Source organism: Equus quagga, chromosome 8 (genome assembly GCF_021613505.1).
Source record: "Equus quagga isolate Etosha38 chromosome 8, UCLA_HA_Equagga_1.0, whole genome shotgun sequence".
In the NCBI taxonomy this organism is placed as follows: Eukaryota; Metazoa; Chordata; class Mammalia; order Perissodactyla; family Equidae; genus Equus; species Equus quagga.
The window spans coordinates 35,718,265-35,735,404 of NC_060274.1; the positions used below are offsets into that span (position 1 = coordinate 35,718,265).

Consider the following 17,140-nt stretch of genomic DNA (forward strand, 5'->3'; position numbering starts at 1 on the left):
ATCATTCCTAATAAGAGATTCTCTCAATATGTATTCAGGAAATACATCTACTGAAGTACTACACTTAAATTTAGATTTTGAATCAATAAGAAAGAAGTTTCAGCATTTCTATATTAAAAGTTGGCCCATGGATATGTTCCCAGGAAATCGTGATTACTATCACTTTAATTTTGCATAATGCTATATATATAGTCTTAATATATTCATTCATGGGTAAATTCCTTGAATTCTGTGATAATGCCACTTTCATTATGTAAATACTAGCCAATAGTGAGAATGTCTGGAAAATTATATCTGCAACACAAGAAATATTTACATCTGTTATCCCCTTCACAGAAGCCCACAGGTCCACTGACTTCCTCAGGAGTTCTACTCAGATGGCCCCTAGTGTAAATGGCTGGAAAAATTAGAAATTCTGTTTGAATAGTAAAATGGAAATTCCCAGACTTTAAAATGTCAGAATATATCATTTTTTTAAATACTCTTTCCCTTCTCTACGCATCCCCTGCCAAAATGCTTCACAATATTTTTTGTCTGAAACTTAATCACACTCACACACTCACATACAAACACACACACACACATTCACATATCTTTGAATGGACTGTGTAGCCCAAAGGAAGGTCAACTTACAGGACAGGATGCTGGAGGTCCTCTATGGTAGTATTTTCAAACTGCAGACTTGAAATCAATTTGGTATGTCCCCACGGGCATTTTCTTAAAAATGGAATAGGGTGGAGTGGAATGGAATGGGATGGATAATCAGTGTTTGCCAATATTAAATCTTTCCTAACTTAGGAATCCTGGCATCATGAGGAAATCTTTGAGTGGGGGAGCTGTACGTGTATATATGCAAGAGTATTTGGAAATGATGAGCCCATTGACAAAGAACTCAGGCATGCTGTGGCACGGAGTGACCAGAGTTGAGTATAACCCTGGAGAGAAAGGTCTCCTGCCCCTGTCCCCACTGTGAGAACCATGAGCGAGGGCACTGTGTCCCTTGTTCACTGCAATGCTCACCAGGGGGACAAGATGGACATCTGAATGCTGGACTCCTTCTGAGATCCTTTTCCATAAATCCATAGTCAAAACCACTGACTCCTTTAAAGAGGGGAAACTCCCTAAAGGGTTTCTGAACCTATCACAAGACAAGGACTCCTGTGTTGGCAGGAGGAAGAGCTTCTCATAACAAATTGGATGGGATGTCGAAATCATTTAATTTGAATATTCAAAGAAATGGGGCCTAATCCTATACCCTAAGTAAAGTGGCCCATATTATTTATACAAGTATGTCAGCTATTTTAAGTTGTATTGGTCCACTGACAAGTTGACCATTAAAGTATCGCTTATGAATCTCACATACACACATACACAATATTGCTATCTTATAAAGAAGAATGGCAACTTTTACTAATGTTAAAATCTGAGGTCCTACAGTGCTGACTCTCTATTGTATACCTTCCCGGAGAAAGAAGGTTGCATGACTGTGTAAGCATTTGCCTGTAAAAAAAAAGAAGGAAAGAAACCTTACTCTGTCAAGAACGTCCTCATAAACAAAAAAACAACCCACTAACTGGGAAAAAATATTTGCAAGTCATACATGCGACAGAGGGTTAATATCCATAATATATCAAGAACTCACACAACTCAATAACAAAAAATTAAACAACCTGATCAAAAAATGGGCAGGAGACATGAACAGACATTTCTCCAGAGAAGATATACGGATGGCCAATAGGCACATGAAAAGATGTTCATCATCACTGATCATCTGGGAAATGCAAATCAAAACTACACTAAGATATCACCTTACACCCATTCGAATGACAAAAATAACCAAAAAAAATAGTAACAAATGTTGGAGAGGTTGTGGAGCAAAAGGAACCCTCATACACTGCTGCTGGGAATGCAAACTGATGCAGCCACTATGGAAAACAATATGGAGATTTCTCAAAAAATTACAAATAGAAATAGCATATGACCCAGCCATCCCACTACTGGGTATCTATCCAAAGAATGTGAAATCAGCAATTCCAAAAGTCCCATGTACCCCTATGTTCATTGCAGCATTATTTACAATAACCAAGACGTGGAAGCAACATAAGTGCCCATCAACTGATAACTGGATAAAGAAGATATGGTATATATATATATATATACACACACACAATGAAATACTACTGAGCCATAAAAAAAGAATAAAATCGTCCCATTCGCAACAACATGGATGGACCTTGAGGGAATTATGTTAAGTGAAATAAGCCAGAGGAATTTAAACACGTAGACAAAGAGAACAGATTAGTGGCTACCAGGGGAAAGGTGGGGTGGGGGGTGGGCACAAAGGGTGAAGGGGTGCATCTACAATACGACTGACAAACATTAATGTACAACTGAAGTTTCACCAGATTGTAAACTATCATTAACTCAATAAAAATTAACTTAAATTTAAAAAATTAAAAAAATTAAAGAGAAAAGAATGTCCTCATAAGCATTATTTGTAATTTGGGCAGTATCTAATACAGCCAGAGAAACTATCTTAGTGGACAAGAAGGTAGAAGCTTGTACAATGTAGAAGCAGGCAACAAGAAAGTCTTCAGATGATCTTAACAGGGGAAACCTTGGACGGCCTCAGAGACTCAGTCTCCAAAGTGTCCTCGGATGCAAACACGGTCATACAGCTACTCTTCTACAGACAAGGCCCTGGGCCCCACAGAAAGAATCTCCTGGCCAGAGCCAGGCCTTCCTTCTCCAATTTTACTTACACACACACACACACACACGCACACACAAACATCATCCACATGTTTCTCTTTGAGAATAAACCTCACTGTGGGCATCAGCAAGGGAATAATGCAAAACAAACCACAAATGTCACATAATTAGGCACACAGACGGAGACTGCATTGTTTTTCTTGCCATATCACACAGTCAATATTGCGTTGAACCACATGATTCTACCAATATTTTACTGTTTGATTTACAAAAATGACACTTTAGCACAGTTCGACCCAATATTGATGGAGGTCCTACCATGTACAGAACCCAGAAGGATAATTTTATTTGATGTGCTACCTTTACAAAATGAAAGAGCAGACAACAGTGATACACAGGGAAACCCTTACGATAATTTCACAAAAATCAGAGAAAGGATAATGTGGAAGGATGCTTTAAGTCCATGTGTTTACAGGGTTGGGATATAAACAAGCAAGAATACAGAAAGTCAAATCAGTACATCAATACATCACTGAATACATATAATTCACAAGATGCTTGGTCCTTGTTCTCAAGCACCTACAATTTAGTTGGGAAGATATAATGCAAGAAAAAAAACTGTACCTAAGACTATCATATAATAATCACTTGGGACAGATAACTGGCACAAAGAATATCAAACTGGACATATCCTCAGAATTTAAATAGTGTAACTCCCTTATTAAACAAAAGAAAAACAAAAAATCAATGCCTAAAGAGGTCAGCATTATATCAAATGTTTCTCTGCTCACCAGAGTCATGAATAAAAAAAAAGTTTAAATGTTAAAATATGTCTAAAGCTCTCTGCCAATTTAAATAGTGCATAGAGGTCAAGGAGGCTTAAGACCAAATAAATGTCACTAGATTTCAAAAATAGAAAAAGATGGACCAAAAAAATAAATCCCCGAGGGATTAAATATTTAAGTAAAAATGCTTATGGATAAACAGACAGACTGAATGAATGTGTTTATGTCCATCCACTCCCAAAACCCAACTAAAATGACAGAAAAGGAATAAAAAAGGTCTGAGCACACAAGGGCAAAAACAGGGCAGGCACCACTAGTGGCTAAGAGAGTTCGATATATTTTGCAGAAGCAGAAAAAAGCTGGAAGAATGGAAACAACTCAGCAGAAGACAGAAAGCTAGGAAAAAAGGTGTCTGTATAGGGCAGTCAAGGAAAGAGCAGCCAGTTCTCACTACACAGTCACACACACAAACACACTCAGGCTTAGAACCTGGGGCAACCAAGTCCTGCAGAAAGTGAGGAGGAAGCCCAACACTGACAACAGGAGACTGGTGGAAAGCCTGGGAACACAGAATAGAGGAGGCTTCAAGTCCTTTCCTTGACCCCAACATCCTGAGAAAGACCCAGGACGACAGCTATGTAGCAGGCCTAGAAAAAACCAGCCCAGATCACAGCAAAAGAGGGTCCAAAAGGAGGGGCCGTGGGGAAGGCCCTTCAGTTGGAGAAAACAGAACAATTACGTTATCTGATATATGGAACCTCTGAAAATAATACTGATATGATTTGACAGATCTGATGAAGCCAGAATAAGCAATTCTAAATAGTTCATGCAAAAATATGTAAATGGGGGGAAAAGGCAATTATTAACTCCAGGGAGAGCTCAAAGCTGAATGAAAAATTTAATCCTCAGATAAGACTTCATTAAAGTTTTCAACTTCAGCTCATCAAAGGGCACCATTAAGAAAGTAAAAAGGCAACCCATTTTCTGGGAGAAAAATTTCTGCAAAATGTCTATCTGCCAAAGGACTTATATCTTGAATATATAAAGAGCTTCTACAAATCAATAATAAAATGACAAGCAACCCAAATAAACATAGGCGAAAGACCTTAACAGACATTTCACAAAAAAGATATCAAACCAATAAGTACATGAAAAGATGCTCATCAGGGAAAGTACAGTAAAGGAATTACAAAGGTATAATAAAAAAAGACAAAGAACAGGAGAGGCATGAGGGATGATGGCTATCTGGTATGACAGAAGCATTCTATAACTTGACCTGGGTAGCAGTTAGGGAGATTTCCATATGCAAAAATTCACCAAGTGGAATACTTAAGATTTGTATACTTTCTTCAATGAAAATTATACTTTAATTTTTTAAAATATTATCTCAGCAATCAACAATTTTTGCTATAATATATGACTAAGGGACGTGGAAGTAGAAGGATGAATGTAAGAAAGCTAAATCTTTCCCTATCTTCACAAAACATGAAAGCATAGATCAAGAAGTAGTTATAGAAGCTTTTTTTTTTTTTTTGGTGAGGAAGATCGGCCCTGGGCTAACACATCTGTTGCCAATCTTCCCCTTTTTGCCCAAGAAATATTGGCCCTGGGCTAACATCTGTGCCAATCTTCCTCTATTTTGTATGTGGGACAGCGCCATGGCATGGCTTGATGAGCAGTGTGTAGGTCTGTGCCCAGGATCAGAACCCGCTAATTCCAGCTACCGAAGTGGAGAGCATGAACTTAACCACTACACTATCGGGCTGGCCCATACATAAGCATATTTTTAAGAGCCACCTCTGAGGAAACAAGACTGAAAGTTGAGGAGAGGAAAGACAGGTGTCTGCTATTTTTCATAGTAAGCCTTTCACTAATATTTGATTTTTTTAAACTGTGCATATATGAATTCGATAGGAAATTTTAAACCAAATATCAAATTATAAAGTATTAAATATGTGATTATTAATATAAACATGGGACAGAGAAGGCCTTTTAAGTATGCCTCAGTAGATACTTCTCAGTTTTCCAGCACAGCATCCATCCCACCTTCTGTACTCTGGTTTCCCCTCCTCCTGCACCATCAGTCCACGTGGTCTGGGGAGAATTTCTCCATCCTAGCTTCAGCAGCAGCTTGTGACTCAGGCCCAATCCAACCTACGGTCCTGGCCCTTGGCCAGAGAGATTTTTTTTCTTCCAAGGATAGACACAAGGTCCCACTTGGGCCAATGAAAGCTATTCAGAGTAGTTCTCTGTAAACACTGAAGGAGAAACGTGCTATTGCCTAGAGTTGCTGGCAGCCATCTTGCCACCAAGAGAGAAGAACCCACCAAAGAATGCAGCTGGCAGAATGGACGGCAGAGATGAGAGATGGGAGAAGGCACCCGAGCCCTGACATCTGCGGTTGAGCCCCTGGTTCTTCTGGGGCAAGTAGGAAGTTCTCCTACCCCTGCCCTTTTTATAATTCTAAGAGGCAGCATCATGTAATGGGAAAGCATTGGACTGCTCGGGTTCAAACTCCCGCTTTACCACTTACTAACCTCTTCCTCATCTATAAAACGGGGACAGTAACAGTGCCTACTTCATAGAATCAGATGAGTTAATATATATAATACACACATGCACAAATACATATTTATATATTAAAACCTCATTTAAATTTATATGTGCAAGAGCCATATTTTTATTTTTAGTAATTAAATTCTCTTTTTTCCTCAAGTCAGTCTGAAGTGAGTTCTCTGAGACTTACAAGCGGCAAGATTTTGACTAATTCAACACCCAAATGAGAAAGCTTTCGAAATCAATCGACAGATATAAGCAAATATACATCAAACATAAACCTAATAAAAACAATCTCTATAGGAGAAAAATATCATCAAAAAATTTAAAAAGTAAACAGAAAAAGACGGCAGAATGTTTATAACCTTTAGGATTGATAAAGTTTTTGCCCTTACAAACACCAAGATGGAGATGCTACACAAAATGGGCAAAAACATACACATATAATTTGCAAATGAAAAAACAGGAATGCAAAAAGTTATGTTCAGTTTTTAAAAATCAAACCAATGAAATAAATAGCAACTAATTTTTTCCAATGACATATCTAAAGATTGTTTCAAATTTTATGATCCTGTGTTGGCAATCATCTTGTGGACTGCTAGTGAGATGTAAACTGATACAACCTTTCTGAAAGGCAATTATAATTCTTCTTCTAGGAATTTATCTAAGAAAAGACTTAACGATGTGTGCCAGCCTTTTCCCCACAAGTTTCCTCACTGATCAGTGTTTATATACAGAAACGCTGGAAACTGAATGTCCAAAAATAGGCGGTTCATTAAAATCCATATATTCCAATATTGTTCAGTCATTTAAAAGATTGACGGAGGAGCCAGCCTGGTGGCTCACCAGTTAGGTGTGCACGTTCTGCTTCGGCCGCCCGTGGTTCGCTGGTTCAGGTCCCAGGTGCGGACATGGCACCACTTGACAGGCCATGCTGTGGTAGGCATCCCACATATAAAGTAGAGGAAGATGGGCACGCATGTTAGCTCAGGGCCAGTCTTCCTCAGCAAAAAAGAGGGGGATTGGCAGCAGATGTTAGCTCAGGGCTAATCTTCCTCAATAAACAAATAAATAAATAAATGAAATATTGATGGAAAATATGTACATATATTGAAGAATGCTCACGATTATTAAATGAAATAAACAGGTTACAAAACTATATCGTATGAGCCTATTTTTGTTGTATAAATATATCCATATTCCTATGGAAAGAGATCTACTAGGAGATACATCAAATGCTAGTAAAATCTCTGGGTGGTAGAATTATAAGCATCCTACTTTGGTAGGTGTTTTTTTTTTTTTTTGCTTTTACGTATATTTCACTCTTTCTCCAATGACCCTGCATAGACTTTCAATAAGAAAAAATGCATTTTACATTCATAAAAATCCATAAGACACCTCTAAGAGTAGTTTCAGTCATGCCTTTGGAGCCAAAATGCACGCAAGCTGTTAGGCGGAGCACAGAGGATGAGGAAGGCAAGGGAGTGGACTCGTTTCTCAGAAAATTCGGTTGTATAAACAAGGAGCAAAGGGTCTCAAGAACACACGAGGCATAGTCACTGCGACGGAGCGTCTGGGCACTGGAGAAGAGGAAGAGACTGAAGAGGCAAAAAGAAGGCATCCTTGGAGGAGACGTCTAATGAAGGCAGCAATAGCCACATCCTCTGCTTTCCATTCTCCAGCAGCTTCCATTCAGGCTGGGCTGGGCTGCCTATCCTGGATTCCCACACAGCTTTTCCCTTTGAGCTGCACAGGCTCAGGCAGGGGGCACAACCTACCCAGGGGCAGAGCCCACACTCTCAGCCTCTTGGTGTCTTAACCTCCTAGATTAGGTGCCACGGGCACTTTTCATCAGCAACTTGCCCCAGGAAAAACAAATATGGGACACTTGAAGCCCTGCCTAAGGCTCCCTGAGACCTCCGCTCCCACAGACCCATAGAAGAGCAACACCATCCACAACAGCAATCATAACACACACTCCACCTTAACCATGAAAAAGTGAGTTTTCAACAATTCATGAGGGCCTGAATGCTCCGTGAGACAGATGACATTTTCTTTTCATTTATTTTTGGCATATTAACAGCTGGTGACCTAGATTAAGAAATAATTTGATATGTGAAACGGCAGACAGCATGGCTAAATTCCTTCACTGATGAAAAGTGGATTCAGTGAAAGGCTTCAGACCAAAGATTCAAGTAAATCACTTGGAATGGAGGGGCGGGGAGGAACACCCACAAGTAAGTGTGTAAAATGAAATATGGAAAAATGATGACCAGACCTGGCCGGGATCCCAGCAGATCGTGGCTCCTTTCTGGACAAGTAACCAGGGACTGGAAGGGGGCAGGCAGCCTTGCTAATTCAGCTGCTGAAGGAGCAGCAGACGGATCACGGTAGTTCAGGATGGAGCTTGGGTAGATATTAAAAGAAATACAATCCTCTTACTGCATTGAGACGATGCATGTGTGGAGGGAGGGACTAGAGGCAGCAGCCAGCCTCCAGCCCGGGAACAAGCAAAGGCATCAGTGTCCCACTCTGCTCCGCTCCTCAGGTCAGCGGGACTGGGGGCAGCCTGAGGTCTGGGTCTGAAGAGGGAAATTCACTGTCATAATGAGCAACGCAGCAAATCTGACTTCCAGGAACACAAGAAACCACTAAACACCCAGAATCCCGGGGACGGAAAATACTGCCACGTGAAAGAGAACACAGTTCAACTGACAGAAACCATGGGGCTCTCTGGCAGGTGTTCATTTTCAAGCACAGTGCTTAAGCTACGATACGAACGTCCTGTGCTCGGGACACAAACGCAGACCCCGGTGCTGGCAAGGTCTTGACGACCAGCGGTCATCAGAGAAGCCAGGAAAAGCCAGTACCTGGTACAATACCTCTCCAACTGCTCAGGGCTGTGCTTGCTACGGACCTGGGATTCGTTTGTGGCCATCTCTGGGGGAGAAAAATAAATTACTGCGGCCAATTTACTGAAGGGCTTGTAAAACACCAGATAACTCAACCCGTGCAACACCGATGTTTTTTAAATGCAATGAAACGCCCTCCTTGGAGCAGAAATGTGCGGAGAAGAACTGCTAGGTTCAGGTCATATTTATTTTTGACCTTCCAGAGAAGGACACTGGCGTCAAAAGGGACACACACACAGAGATTAAAAAAGAGAGAGAGAAAGAGAAAAAAAAAAAAGTGTGTATCTAGATCTCTGTTTTGAACTCCAGGATTCACTCCACAGCACTGTATTAAAGCCGGTGGTTTTTCGCGATCAGCCCTACTCATCTGAAGATTTGGGGGTAACTTCTGTGCCAGATCATTCCGTTCTGCTGCACTCCAGCGGCCAGGACTCCCCCCGGAGGAAGGACGGCTGCCGCAACCTCCCGCCCGGACCCGCGGCCGCATCCCTCCAGCTGCCGCGGGCGAGCGGGCGCCGGGAGGGAGATGCGCTCGGCCCGGGGAGGGAGATGCGCTCGGCCCGGCCGCACCTGCGACCGCTCGGGCCGGCTCCCGCCCGGGGAGCGCGCGGCCGGGGAAGCGGAGCGCGGGACTCCGCAGACCCAGCGCCCCGGGGCCAGGGTCTGCGCGCCCCCGGCGCTCCCGTCCCGGCCGGGCACCCCCGCGCCAGGTGGCGCCTGGCTGTAGTCGCCACGGCGGTGGGCAGGGCGGCCCCGCGACCCCGGCCCCGCAGCGCCGCAGCCGCCCGGCCTCCCGCTCCCCGGCCGGCTCGGCCCCGCCGCCGCGCCCTGGGCTCCTGCCACCTGCCCCGCCGGCCGCTTCTGACCTTTTCCTGCGCGCGGTTGAGTCGCTTCTGGACGTTCTTGGCGAAGATGCCCGTCTTGATGTCGGCCATGGCTGCGGGGCCCGGGAGGCTGCAAGATGCAGAGCGGGCGGCGGGGCCGGCGGCGGCGAGGAGGAGCGGGAGAGGAGGAGGAGGAGCAGGAGGAGGAGGAGCAGGAGGAGGAGAGGAGGAGCGGGAGAGGCGGCGAGGAGCAGCCGAGCGCCCGGAGCGGTGAGGGAGGGGCGCGGAGCGAGGACCTGCTTAAAGCTACAGAGCGGAGGCGGGATGCGCGCGGCCCGGCGGTGACACGCGGCGGGGTGGCGTTAAAACGAGGGAAGAAGCCACAAGTCCCAGTGCGCAGATAGTGCCCACAGTGATGGAAGAGGAGGTCAGGAGACGAAAGGGAAGGAAGGCAAGCAGCCGTCCTGGGCTCCGAGGCAGCTCAGGGGTTCTTTGAAGGCAGTTTGTGTTGGGGGAAGGTGAGAGGGGGCCCGATTCTTTCCTGCAAAAAAAAAAAAAAAAAAAAAAGCGGGGGGAGACGGGAAGAGGGAAGGAAAAGCCCGGGAGATGTGGAAACCAGCGAGATTCAGCTGCTCTGAAGTGGAGAGTGATGGGCTGGTCTCCCAGGAGACTGCAGCCCTCGTCATCCATCTATCCTGTGTGTTCAAGAAGGAGTGGACGTCGCCCTGCCATCGCAGGGCTCACAGCGCAGGGAGGGAAGCCCACTGGGAAGCCAAGTCAATGCAGAGGTTAGAGCTGCAGTCTGAGGCAGGTGGAGAGGAAAGGAGGGAGGGACCAATGCTGACAGTTGTTTAAACTTCAGAAGGAGAGTGGGACCAGGGAGGTTCCATGTTGGAAAGGGTCAGTTCCTGTAAACCAGGGGCTGTGCTGGTGATCTCTGTAATCTGCCCTGAGGAGAGATTCCATGTGGCGCTCACTCCCCAGGAAGTGCTGCAGAGAAGACTCGAGGCCTTTATTGCCTCATATCAACACTGTAAGACCCAGGCCTCCTCACCTGCTGCTTCTTGCAAACCTTCTGGTAATCTTAACAGGGATTCACCATCCTCAGTAGGCCTGGCAGAAGTCAGAATAACAGGGATAAACTTGACCTATACTGTACCTACCCAGAGCTCTCGAAGGCTGTGACCAATGGTCGAAGGTCCATATTCAGCTCTCTCTGAGAATGTGAGGAGAGTAAGGAAGGTGGCCAGCAAACGGGTCAGAAGTGAATCAGGCATCTGAATCTTGTGAGGCCAAGTGAGCCTCTCACTGAACCTCTGGAGTAGACTGGCACCTTGATAGCCCCCAATGAACTACCCTGTGGTATTCACTTCTTATGTAGTCCCCTCACCTTGATTCTAGAATGACACGGTGCTGGCATTTACCAAGAAGTAATGGTGGAAATACACTGTGCCCGTTCCAGGCCTGAGCCTTGAGAAGCCAGGCAGGGTCTGCTCTCTGAGGAGCCCTTTGCCACCATGTGGAAGTTCAGCTACCCTACTGTAAAAAGCCCCTGGGAGAGGCCACCTGGAAAGGGACAGGCCATGAGGTTGCCTGGAAAGGGAGCAAGGCCCAGATGTCCCTGCATCCCTGCCGAGCCCGGCCTCCTGACAACCCCTGGCTGAATGCAGCCACACAAATAATCATTAGCAAGACCAGCAGAAGAACCGCCCGGCTGATCCCAGCCAAGATTTCAGAATGGTGAACAACAAAATGATGGTTGTTTTGAGCCACTCTCTTTCGTGATGGTTTGTTACTGAAATTCCCAGCCTATTCATTTGACTCATTTCCTCAGGGTGACTCTTTGTCCCAGTTTGCCGTGGAATGAAGGGTCTTCTGGGATACAAGACTTTCAGTGCTAAAACCAGGAGAGTCTTGGGTTCACCTGGATGAGCTGGTCACCCTACTTCCAACATCAGAGGGAAGTAAAGAGAAACTCGGTTGCTCGCTTGGTCAACATTCAGGAGAAAACACTGCTGAGAAGCCAGGAATTAGAGTCAGCTTCCACTTAGCTCTACATTGGGGTTGTCGACGAAAATAATCCATAACCAATCTATAAATGAAAATTTGGGAGAGTTTATTCTGAGCTTAAATCTGAGGATTATAACCCGGGGCCTTTCTTCCCGAAGGAAGAAAGGGCACCAAAGAAGTGGGGTGCACAGAGTGGTTATATACCCCCAGAGAGGGTGTTTCACATAGGATTGAAATGTCCCTTTTACAATAGTCGCGAGACTGCTCTGTCGGCACAGCGATTGATGGAAATAGCAGGTAGGTGTTCTGTCTCAGTGACCACAGCAGGGTGGCAGTCTGTTGTCTCCAGCTGAGTGGTCACAGGTGAGCTGGGTGGTCAAAGGTGAGTGCAGCAATCAGTTCCTAGCCTAAGGAAAAATGCTTATCCCTAAGGAATGCTAATGTGGGGGGAAGTTGCACCTTTATCTCAAGGGCCTTTGTTCTGGCCATAGGAAATGTCTAAGCAGATATACAGTGCATGCTCAATAGCCACAGTCAGGCCCTTTTGGAAAAAAACAAAGTCAGGCTGAATTAGGTTTATACCAAATGGCTTCCTCATATGCTCCAATATATCTTATTGCTTGCCATTTTTATTTGTCAGGGTCTTGGCCATGAGGATGCAAGCCTCAGAATGCTGGAGTACACCAGAATATTCCAGAACATATCAGTCCATGGTCACTCAGATTATGAGCCCCAGGGTCCCCTCAGCCCCGGTGCTGGGCCTGGCTACAGTTTCCACTGCAGACATCACTGCCCTCTCTCCAGCTAGCAAGGGACAGAGCTTGAAGCAGCCGGCTCCTTCTCCTCTGCTTCCTTGGAGCCCACGCCAGCAGTTGCCACTGTACCAGCCTTTGTCTCTCCTTGCAGTTATTCTCGCACCAACTTTTGGAACACAGCAAAAACCTTTTGAAATAAACCTCAATTGGTTAAGTTTTCTTATCGTTCAGATACCCAAATCTAGTTCTGTAATGTGGGTGGAAAAGGGAAGCTTGTCATTTCTTGATAATTCTATTTGGAATACATGCTGAGCAGATTAAAAAGTTGTAACGTGCAAACTGTTAGCAAATCATTGCTCTCCAACTGAGAGGTAGAGCGGTATCCACTTTCAGGTTGCCCTGTGGCTCATTCTAGCCACTCTGGGGTATTGACGAAGCACTTTAGCTGCTCCTTAGTAGATGCTCTGTAAATATTTGTTGGAAAATGCATGCATGCTTGAGACTAGCTCATGAGCATCCATCCTTAGGTAATCTTCTCATAATTCTGCAATAATTGCGGTGGGGAAGGGGACCCCTAACTATAATGACATTTAAACATTGTTATGCCACACAGTGGAGTCTTTTTTTCATACAAAATCTTATGCAGGACCCAAATATATTCATCAGAAGGGCCCTCTGTGGTTACAGAGAGTGTTAGGTGCCAAGAGCCCCACCGATTAGCCTGTCCCTTTATCCCCTGCAGCTGTCTCTAAGGAAGATCCCCAGAGCTGCAGAGATCTCTGCACACAGTGGAAATCCACAGCACAAGGGGTCTCAGCAGCACCTTCCATCTCCAACGCTGTGGGATCCACGCTTTGTGTGTTTCCTTCATCCCCAACCCCACTGAGCCCGCCCACCAAAATCCGTGATCGCTTGTGTCTCTCCCTTGTAGTTGCCAGCCATTTTTCTCCTCAATCAGTCAAGGAAAAATGTGGCCATGCAGTTCCATGTAGCTTTCACTATTCATGAAAAATAACCCCAGTTCTCTCCAATTTCAGGACAAGCTTAGACGTCAAATTATATTTAACGTTTATTCGGGTAAGTTTCACAAAAAGCCCAGCATTCATCTGAGTAAGGCAGAATTCCTGAATTAATTTTAACTTCCAGTTCACCTTCCTTCCTTCTAAATTGCACTTCCAGTTGGTTGATAAGTCAAAAATGCGAGTTATGACAGGTTTTGATAATTTGAAATAGGCCCAGAATTACTACTATATTATCACAAAACTCATTTTCCATCTGTTTTAATGGCACAGAAGTTTATCCTTGCCTATCTTTGTACAATTTAGACCCTTAGGGAAGGAGATTTCTAGATCCATTGTTTAATGTATCTAGCTCTTTGCTAACATTTATAAGAGTTATATGCTATATATTCTACTTAGCTGCAACGGCTTTGTGTCATTGTTTAGGTAATTAAGGAGTCATTCCATTGAAACATCTGGTTGAACTTAACCTGCAATTTTGGCCCTAACCAAATTATAACTAATTCTTATACTTACTTCTTTGTTTAAAGACTCCGATGAAATTTTTTCTCTCACAAATGTTAAAATAGCAGTGAAAGGAGGATGCTCTGTAATATGTGCATATATATATTTTTTGACTGATTATCTTGTACATTTCAAATGAAAATATTCAAGTATAGATTCACAGTTAGCTCTTCGAATTATGCCAACTATTTACATTTTAGTTCCACATATATTTTTACTAAATTTCGCCTGTGTGACTACCGTCTTCCTCTCTTAATTTAACAAGTTCTAAGAACCTCCAACTATACTCATAATATATCTCTAATGTATCCCACAATATGAAATAAGAGGCAAGAGCTTAGTTTTACATAGACAGAGCCATTGGCCACTGAGGGAAACAATAACATTGTATTAAATTGCCTAATAATTTGAACGTATTTCAACACCATGTTTGATGCTTTTATGCAAAGTAGATGCAAAACAACTTTTATGTCCCAAACAAATTGCTTGAACATCACTTAATAGCTTACAGGCCAATTGAGAGGTCAGGAAGCACAACAAAATAGAAACTCTAATTAGCCACAACTCTTTCTGAAGAAGGGGACAAGTTCCTGCAAATATTTTAAGCTGTTTGCTATCCACAAATAAGCTATAAAAATTCCACGTACAGTGTGGGAATCTGCACACATGTCTGGGCTACGGAGAGCGCCCTGAGGATTGCTTACATGGCTGGACTATTTTATTGGGGAACATGTCAGCTTTGACAAACTCCACCTTTGTAACGGTGATCTACTTTAAAACATCTTAACACATGCTTAATTTTATCATATATTGGCAGAGACGGTTTTGGTTTAAGGACCTTAGTTTTGATAAACTTTGTCCTATTGATATTTTACATGAATATAGCCATCCAGAGGCGACTGCCTTCGCCGGCCTGGCTGCTCCCTCACCCCTACCCTATCTTCTGCCACTCCCCACCCTCCTCTCTCCATGGCTGCTCCCAGAGCGGTGGCCACCTGTGCAGTAGACGTATTACCTGTGACAAATAGAAATGGCAAGCAACAGGATATATTGGAGTATATGAGGAAGCCATTTGGTGTAAACCTAATTCGGCCTGACTTTGTTTTTCCAAAAGGGCCTGACATGGCCATCGAGCGTGCATTGTATATCTGCTTTAAACATTTACGATGGCAAGAACAAATGGCCTTAAGATAAAGGTGCAACTTCCCCCCACATTGGCATTTCCTCGAGGATAAGCCTCTTTCCTTAGGCTAGGAACTAATTGCTGAGCTCACCTTTGACCACCCAGCTCCAGACACCAAACCTGCCACCCTGCTGTGTTCACCGAGACAGCAACCTACCTACCTGCTGTGTCCACCAATCGCTGTGCCGACAGAGCAGTCTCGCAACTATTGTAAAAGGGACATTTCAATCATATGTGAAACATCCTCTTTGGGGATATATAACCACTCTGTACACCCCACTTCCTTGGTGCCCTTTCTTCCTTCGGGGAGAAAGGCCCCAGGCCATGGTCCTCACATTTTAGCTCAGAATAAACTCTCCCAAATTCTCATTTATAGATTGATTATGGATTATTTTCGTCGACACCTTGGACATAGGATCCCCCACCACAATGCCCCTCCAAAGCAGAGCCCCCACTTCAGCCAAAGCGTCTGGCAGCGAGACCAGCCGAGAGCCAGAGGATGATTTTGTGCACAGGAAACCTGGACTAAGCGTGTGTTCTCCCGAACATCTGCCTCCTCTCCTGCAGTACAGCCTCTTCCCTCTCCAGAGGCCACACGACCTTCTCCCTGTTCTCACATCTGAAATGTCCTTGCTCCCTTCACCTCTCTTCTCTAAAGCCCCCCAGCACACTGCTGCTTAGAGCCACCTCCAAGGATTTAAGGGAGTCGGGTGGCGATGGTAGGAATAGTTCCCACAGTATTGCTTTCCCTGTGACAGCTATAGCTCAGCGTTATTAGGCTTGCATTACTAGGCTCCAGTAAACTACTCTAGGACAGAATCTGTCGTGGATTAAATTGTGTCCCTGTGATATTGTGATTTAGAATAAGAAATGTTATATTTGATCTTTTGTTCCTGACACAGAGCTCTTAAAACCCTTGGAATTCCCCAAGTGATTAGAGCTATAAAGGTGTCCTTTTGCTATTCCTAAGAAAGGTCCTTTCAACCCCACCTGTGTATGCTAATAACTGTATCACTGTATGTTAATGAGGTGACTTTTGGAAAGCCCCTAAGGATGGGGCTGGTTGCCAGGGAAACCAGCCACTTAATTGGAGGGTTGGAACTTTTAGCTCCACCCCCACCTCACCTCCCAACCCCCTGAACTCTGGGGAGAAGAGAGGGGCTGGAAATCAAGTTCAATCACCAATGGCAATGATTTAATCAACTATGCCTATGTAATGAAGCCAAAAGGACAAAATTCAGAGAGTTTCTGGGTTGGTGAACACATGGAGGTGCTGCGAGAGTCGTGTGTCTGGAGGGTGCACAGACGGGTGCCCCTTGCCACGTGCCTTGCCCTATGCCTGGTTTCTATCTGGCTATTCTTTTACAGTAAACCGTAATCTACTAAGTAAAATGTTTCTCTGAGTTCTGTGAGCCACTCTAGCAAATTAATTGAATCCGAGGAGGGGGTTGTGGGAATCTCAGATTTATAGCCAGTTGGTCAGAAGCACAGGTGACAATCTGGACTTACAGCTGGTGTCTGAAGGGGGGCAGGGTGCAGTTTTGTGGGACTGAGCCGTTAATCTCTGAGACCCGAACTCCAGATAGATACGTCAGGACTGCATTGAGTCGTGGGGCACTCAGAATTGCTTGGTTTGGGGAAACCCAACCCCTCCCCCACATTTGGCGGCCAGAAGTATTGAGAGTAGAGAAGAAACGCACAGGAGGAGTGTTTTCTTTACAGTCCCCTCAAGAGATAGTTGATGTCATAACCCCTGCCACCTGTGAGTATGACCTTTCTTGGAAATAGGGTCTTTACAGATGTAATTTAGATGCAAGTTAAGATGAGGTCATACTGGAGCGGGGTGGGCCCTTAATCCAGCAGGACTGGCATCTTTATAG

The 17,140-nt window shown here is 44.4% G+C and overlaps 1 protein-coding gene across 1 annotated transcript in view; it reads right to left on the bottom strand.

Annotated features, from left to right (window-relative positions):
* Nucleotides 1-9,901, bottom strand: part of AMPH (amphiphysin) — a 226,590-nt gene extending 216,689 nt beyond the window's left edge. Inside the window, exon 1 of the mRNA XM_046670061.1 lies at nt 9,832-9,901. Within this exon, the coding sequence (XP_046526017.1) occupies nt 9,832-9,900 (69 nt within the window). The 5' untranslated portion in view covers nt 9,901. The remainder of the gene's footprint in view (nt 1-9,831) is intronic.
* Nucleotides 9,902-17,140: the final 7,239 nt, after the last annotated feature.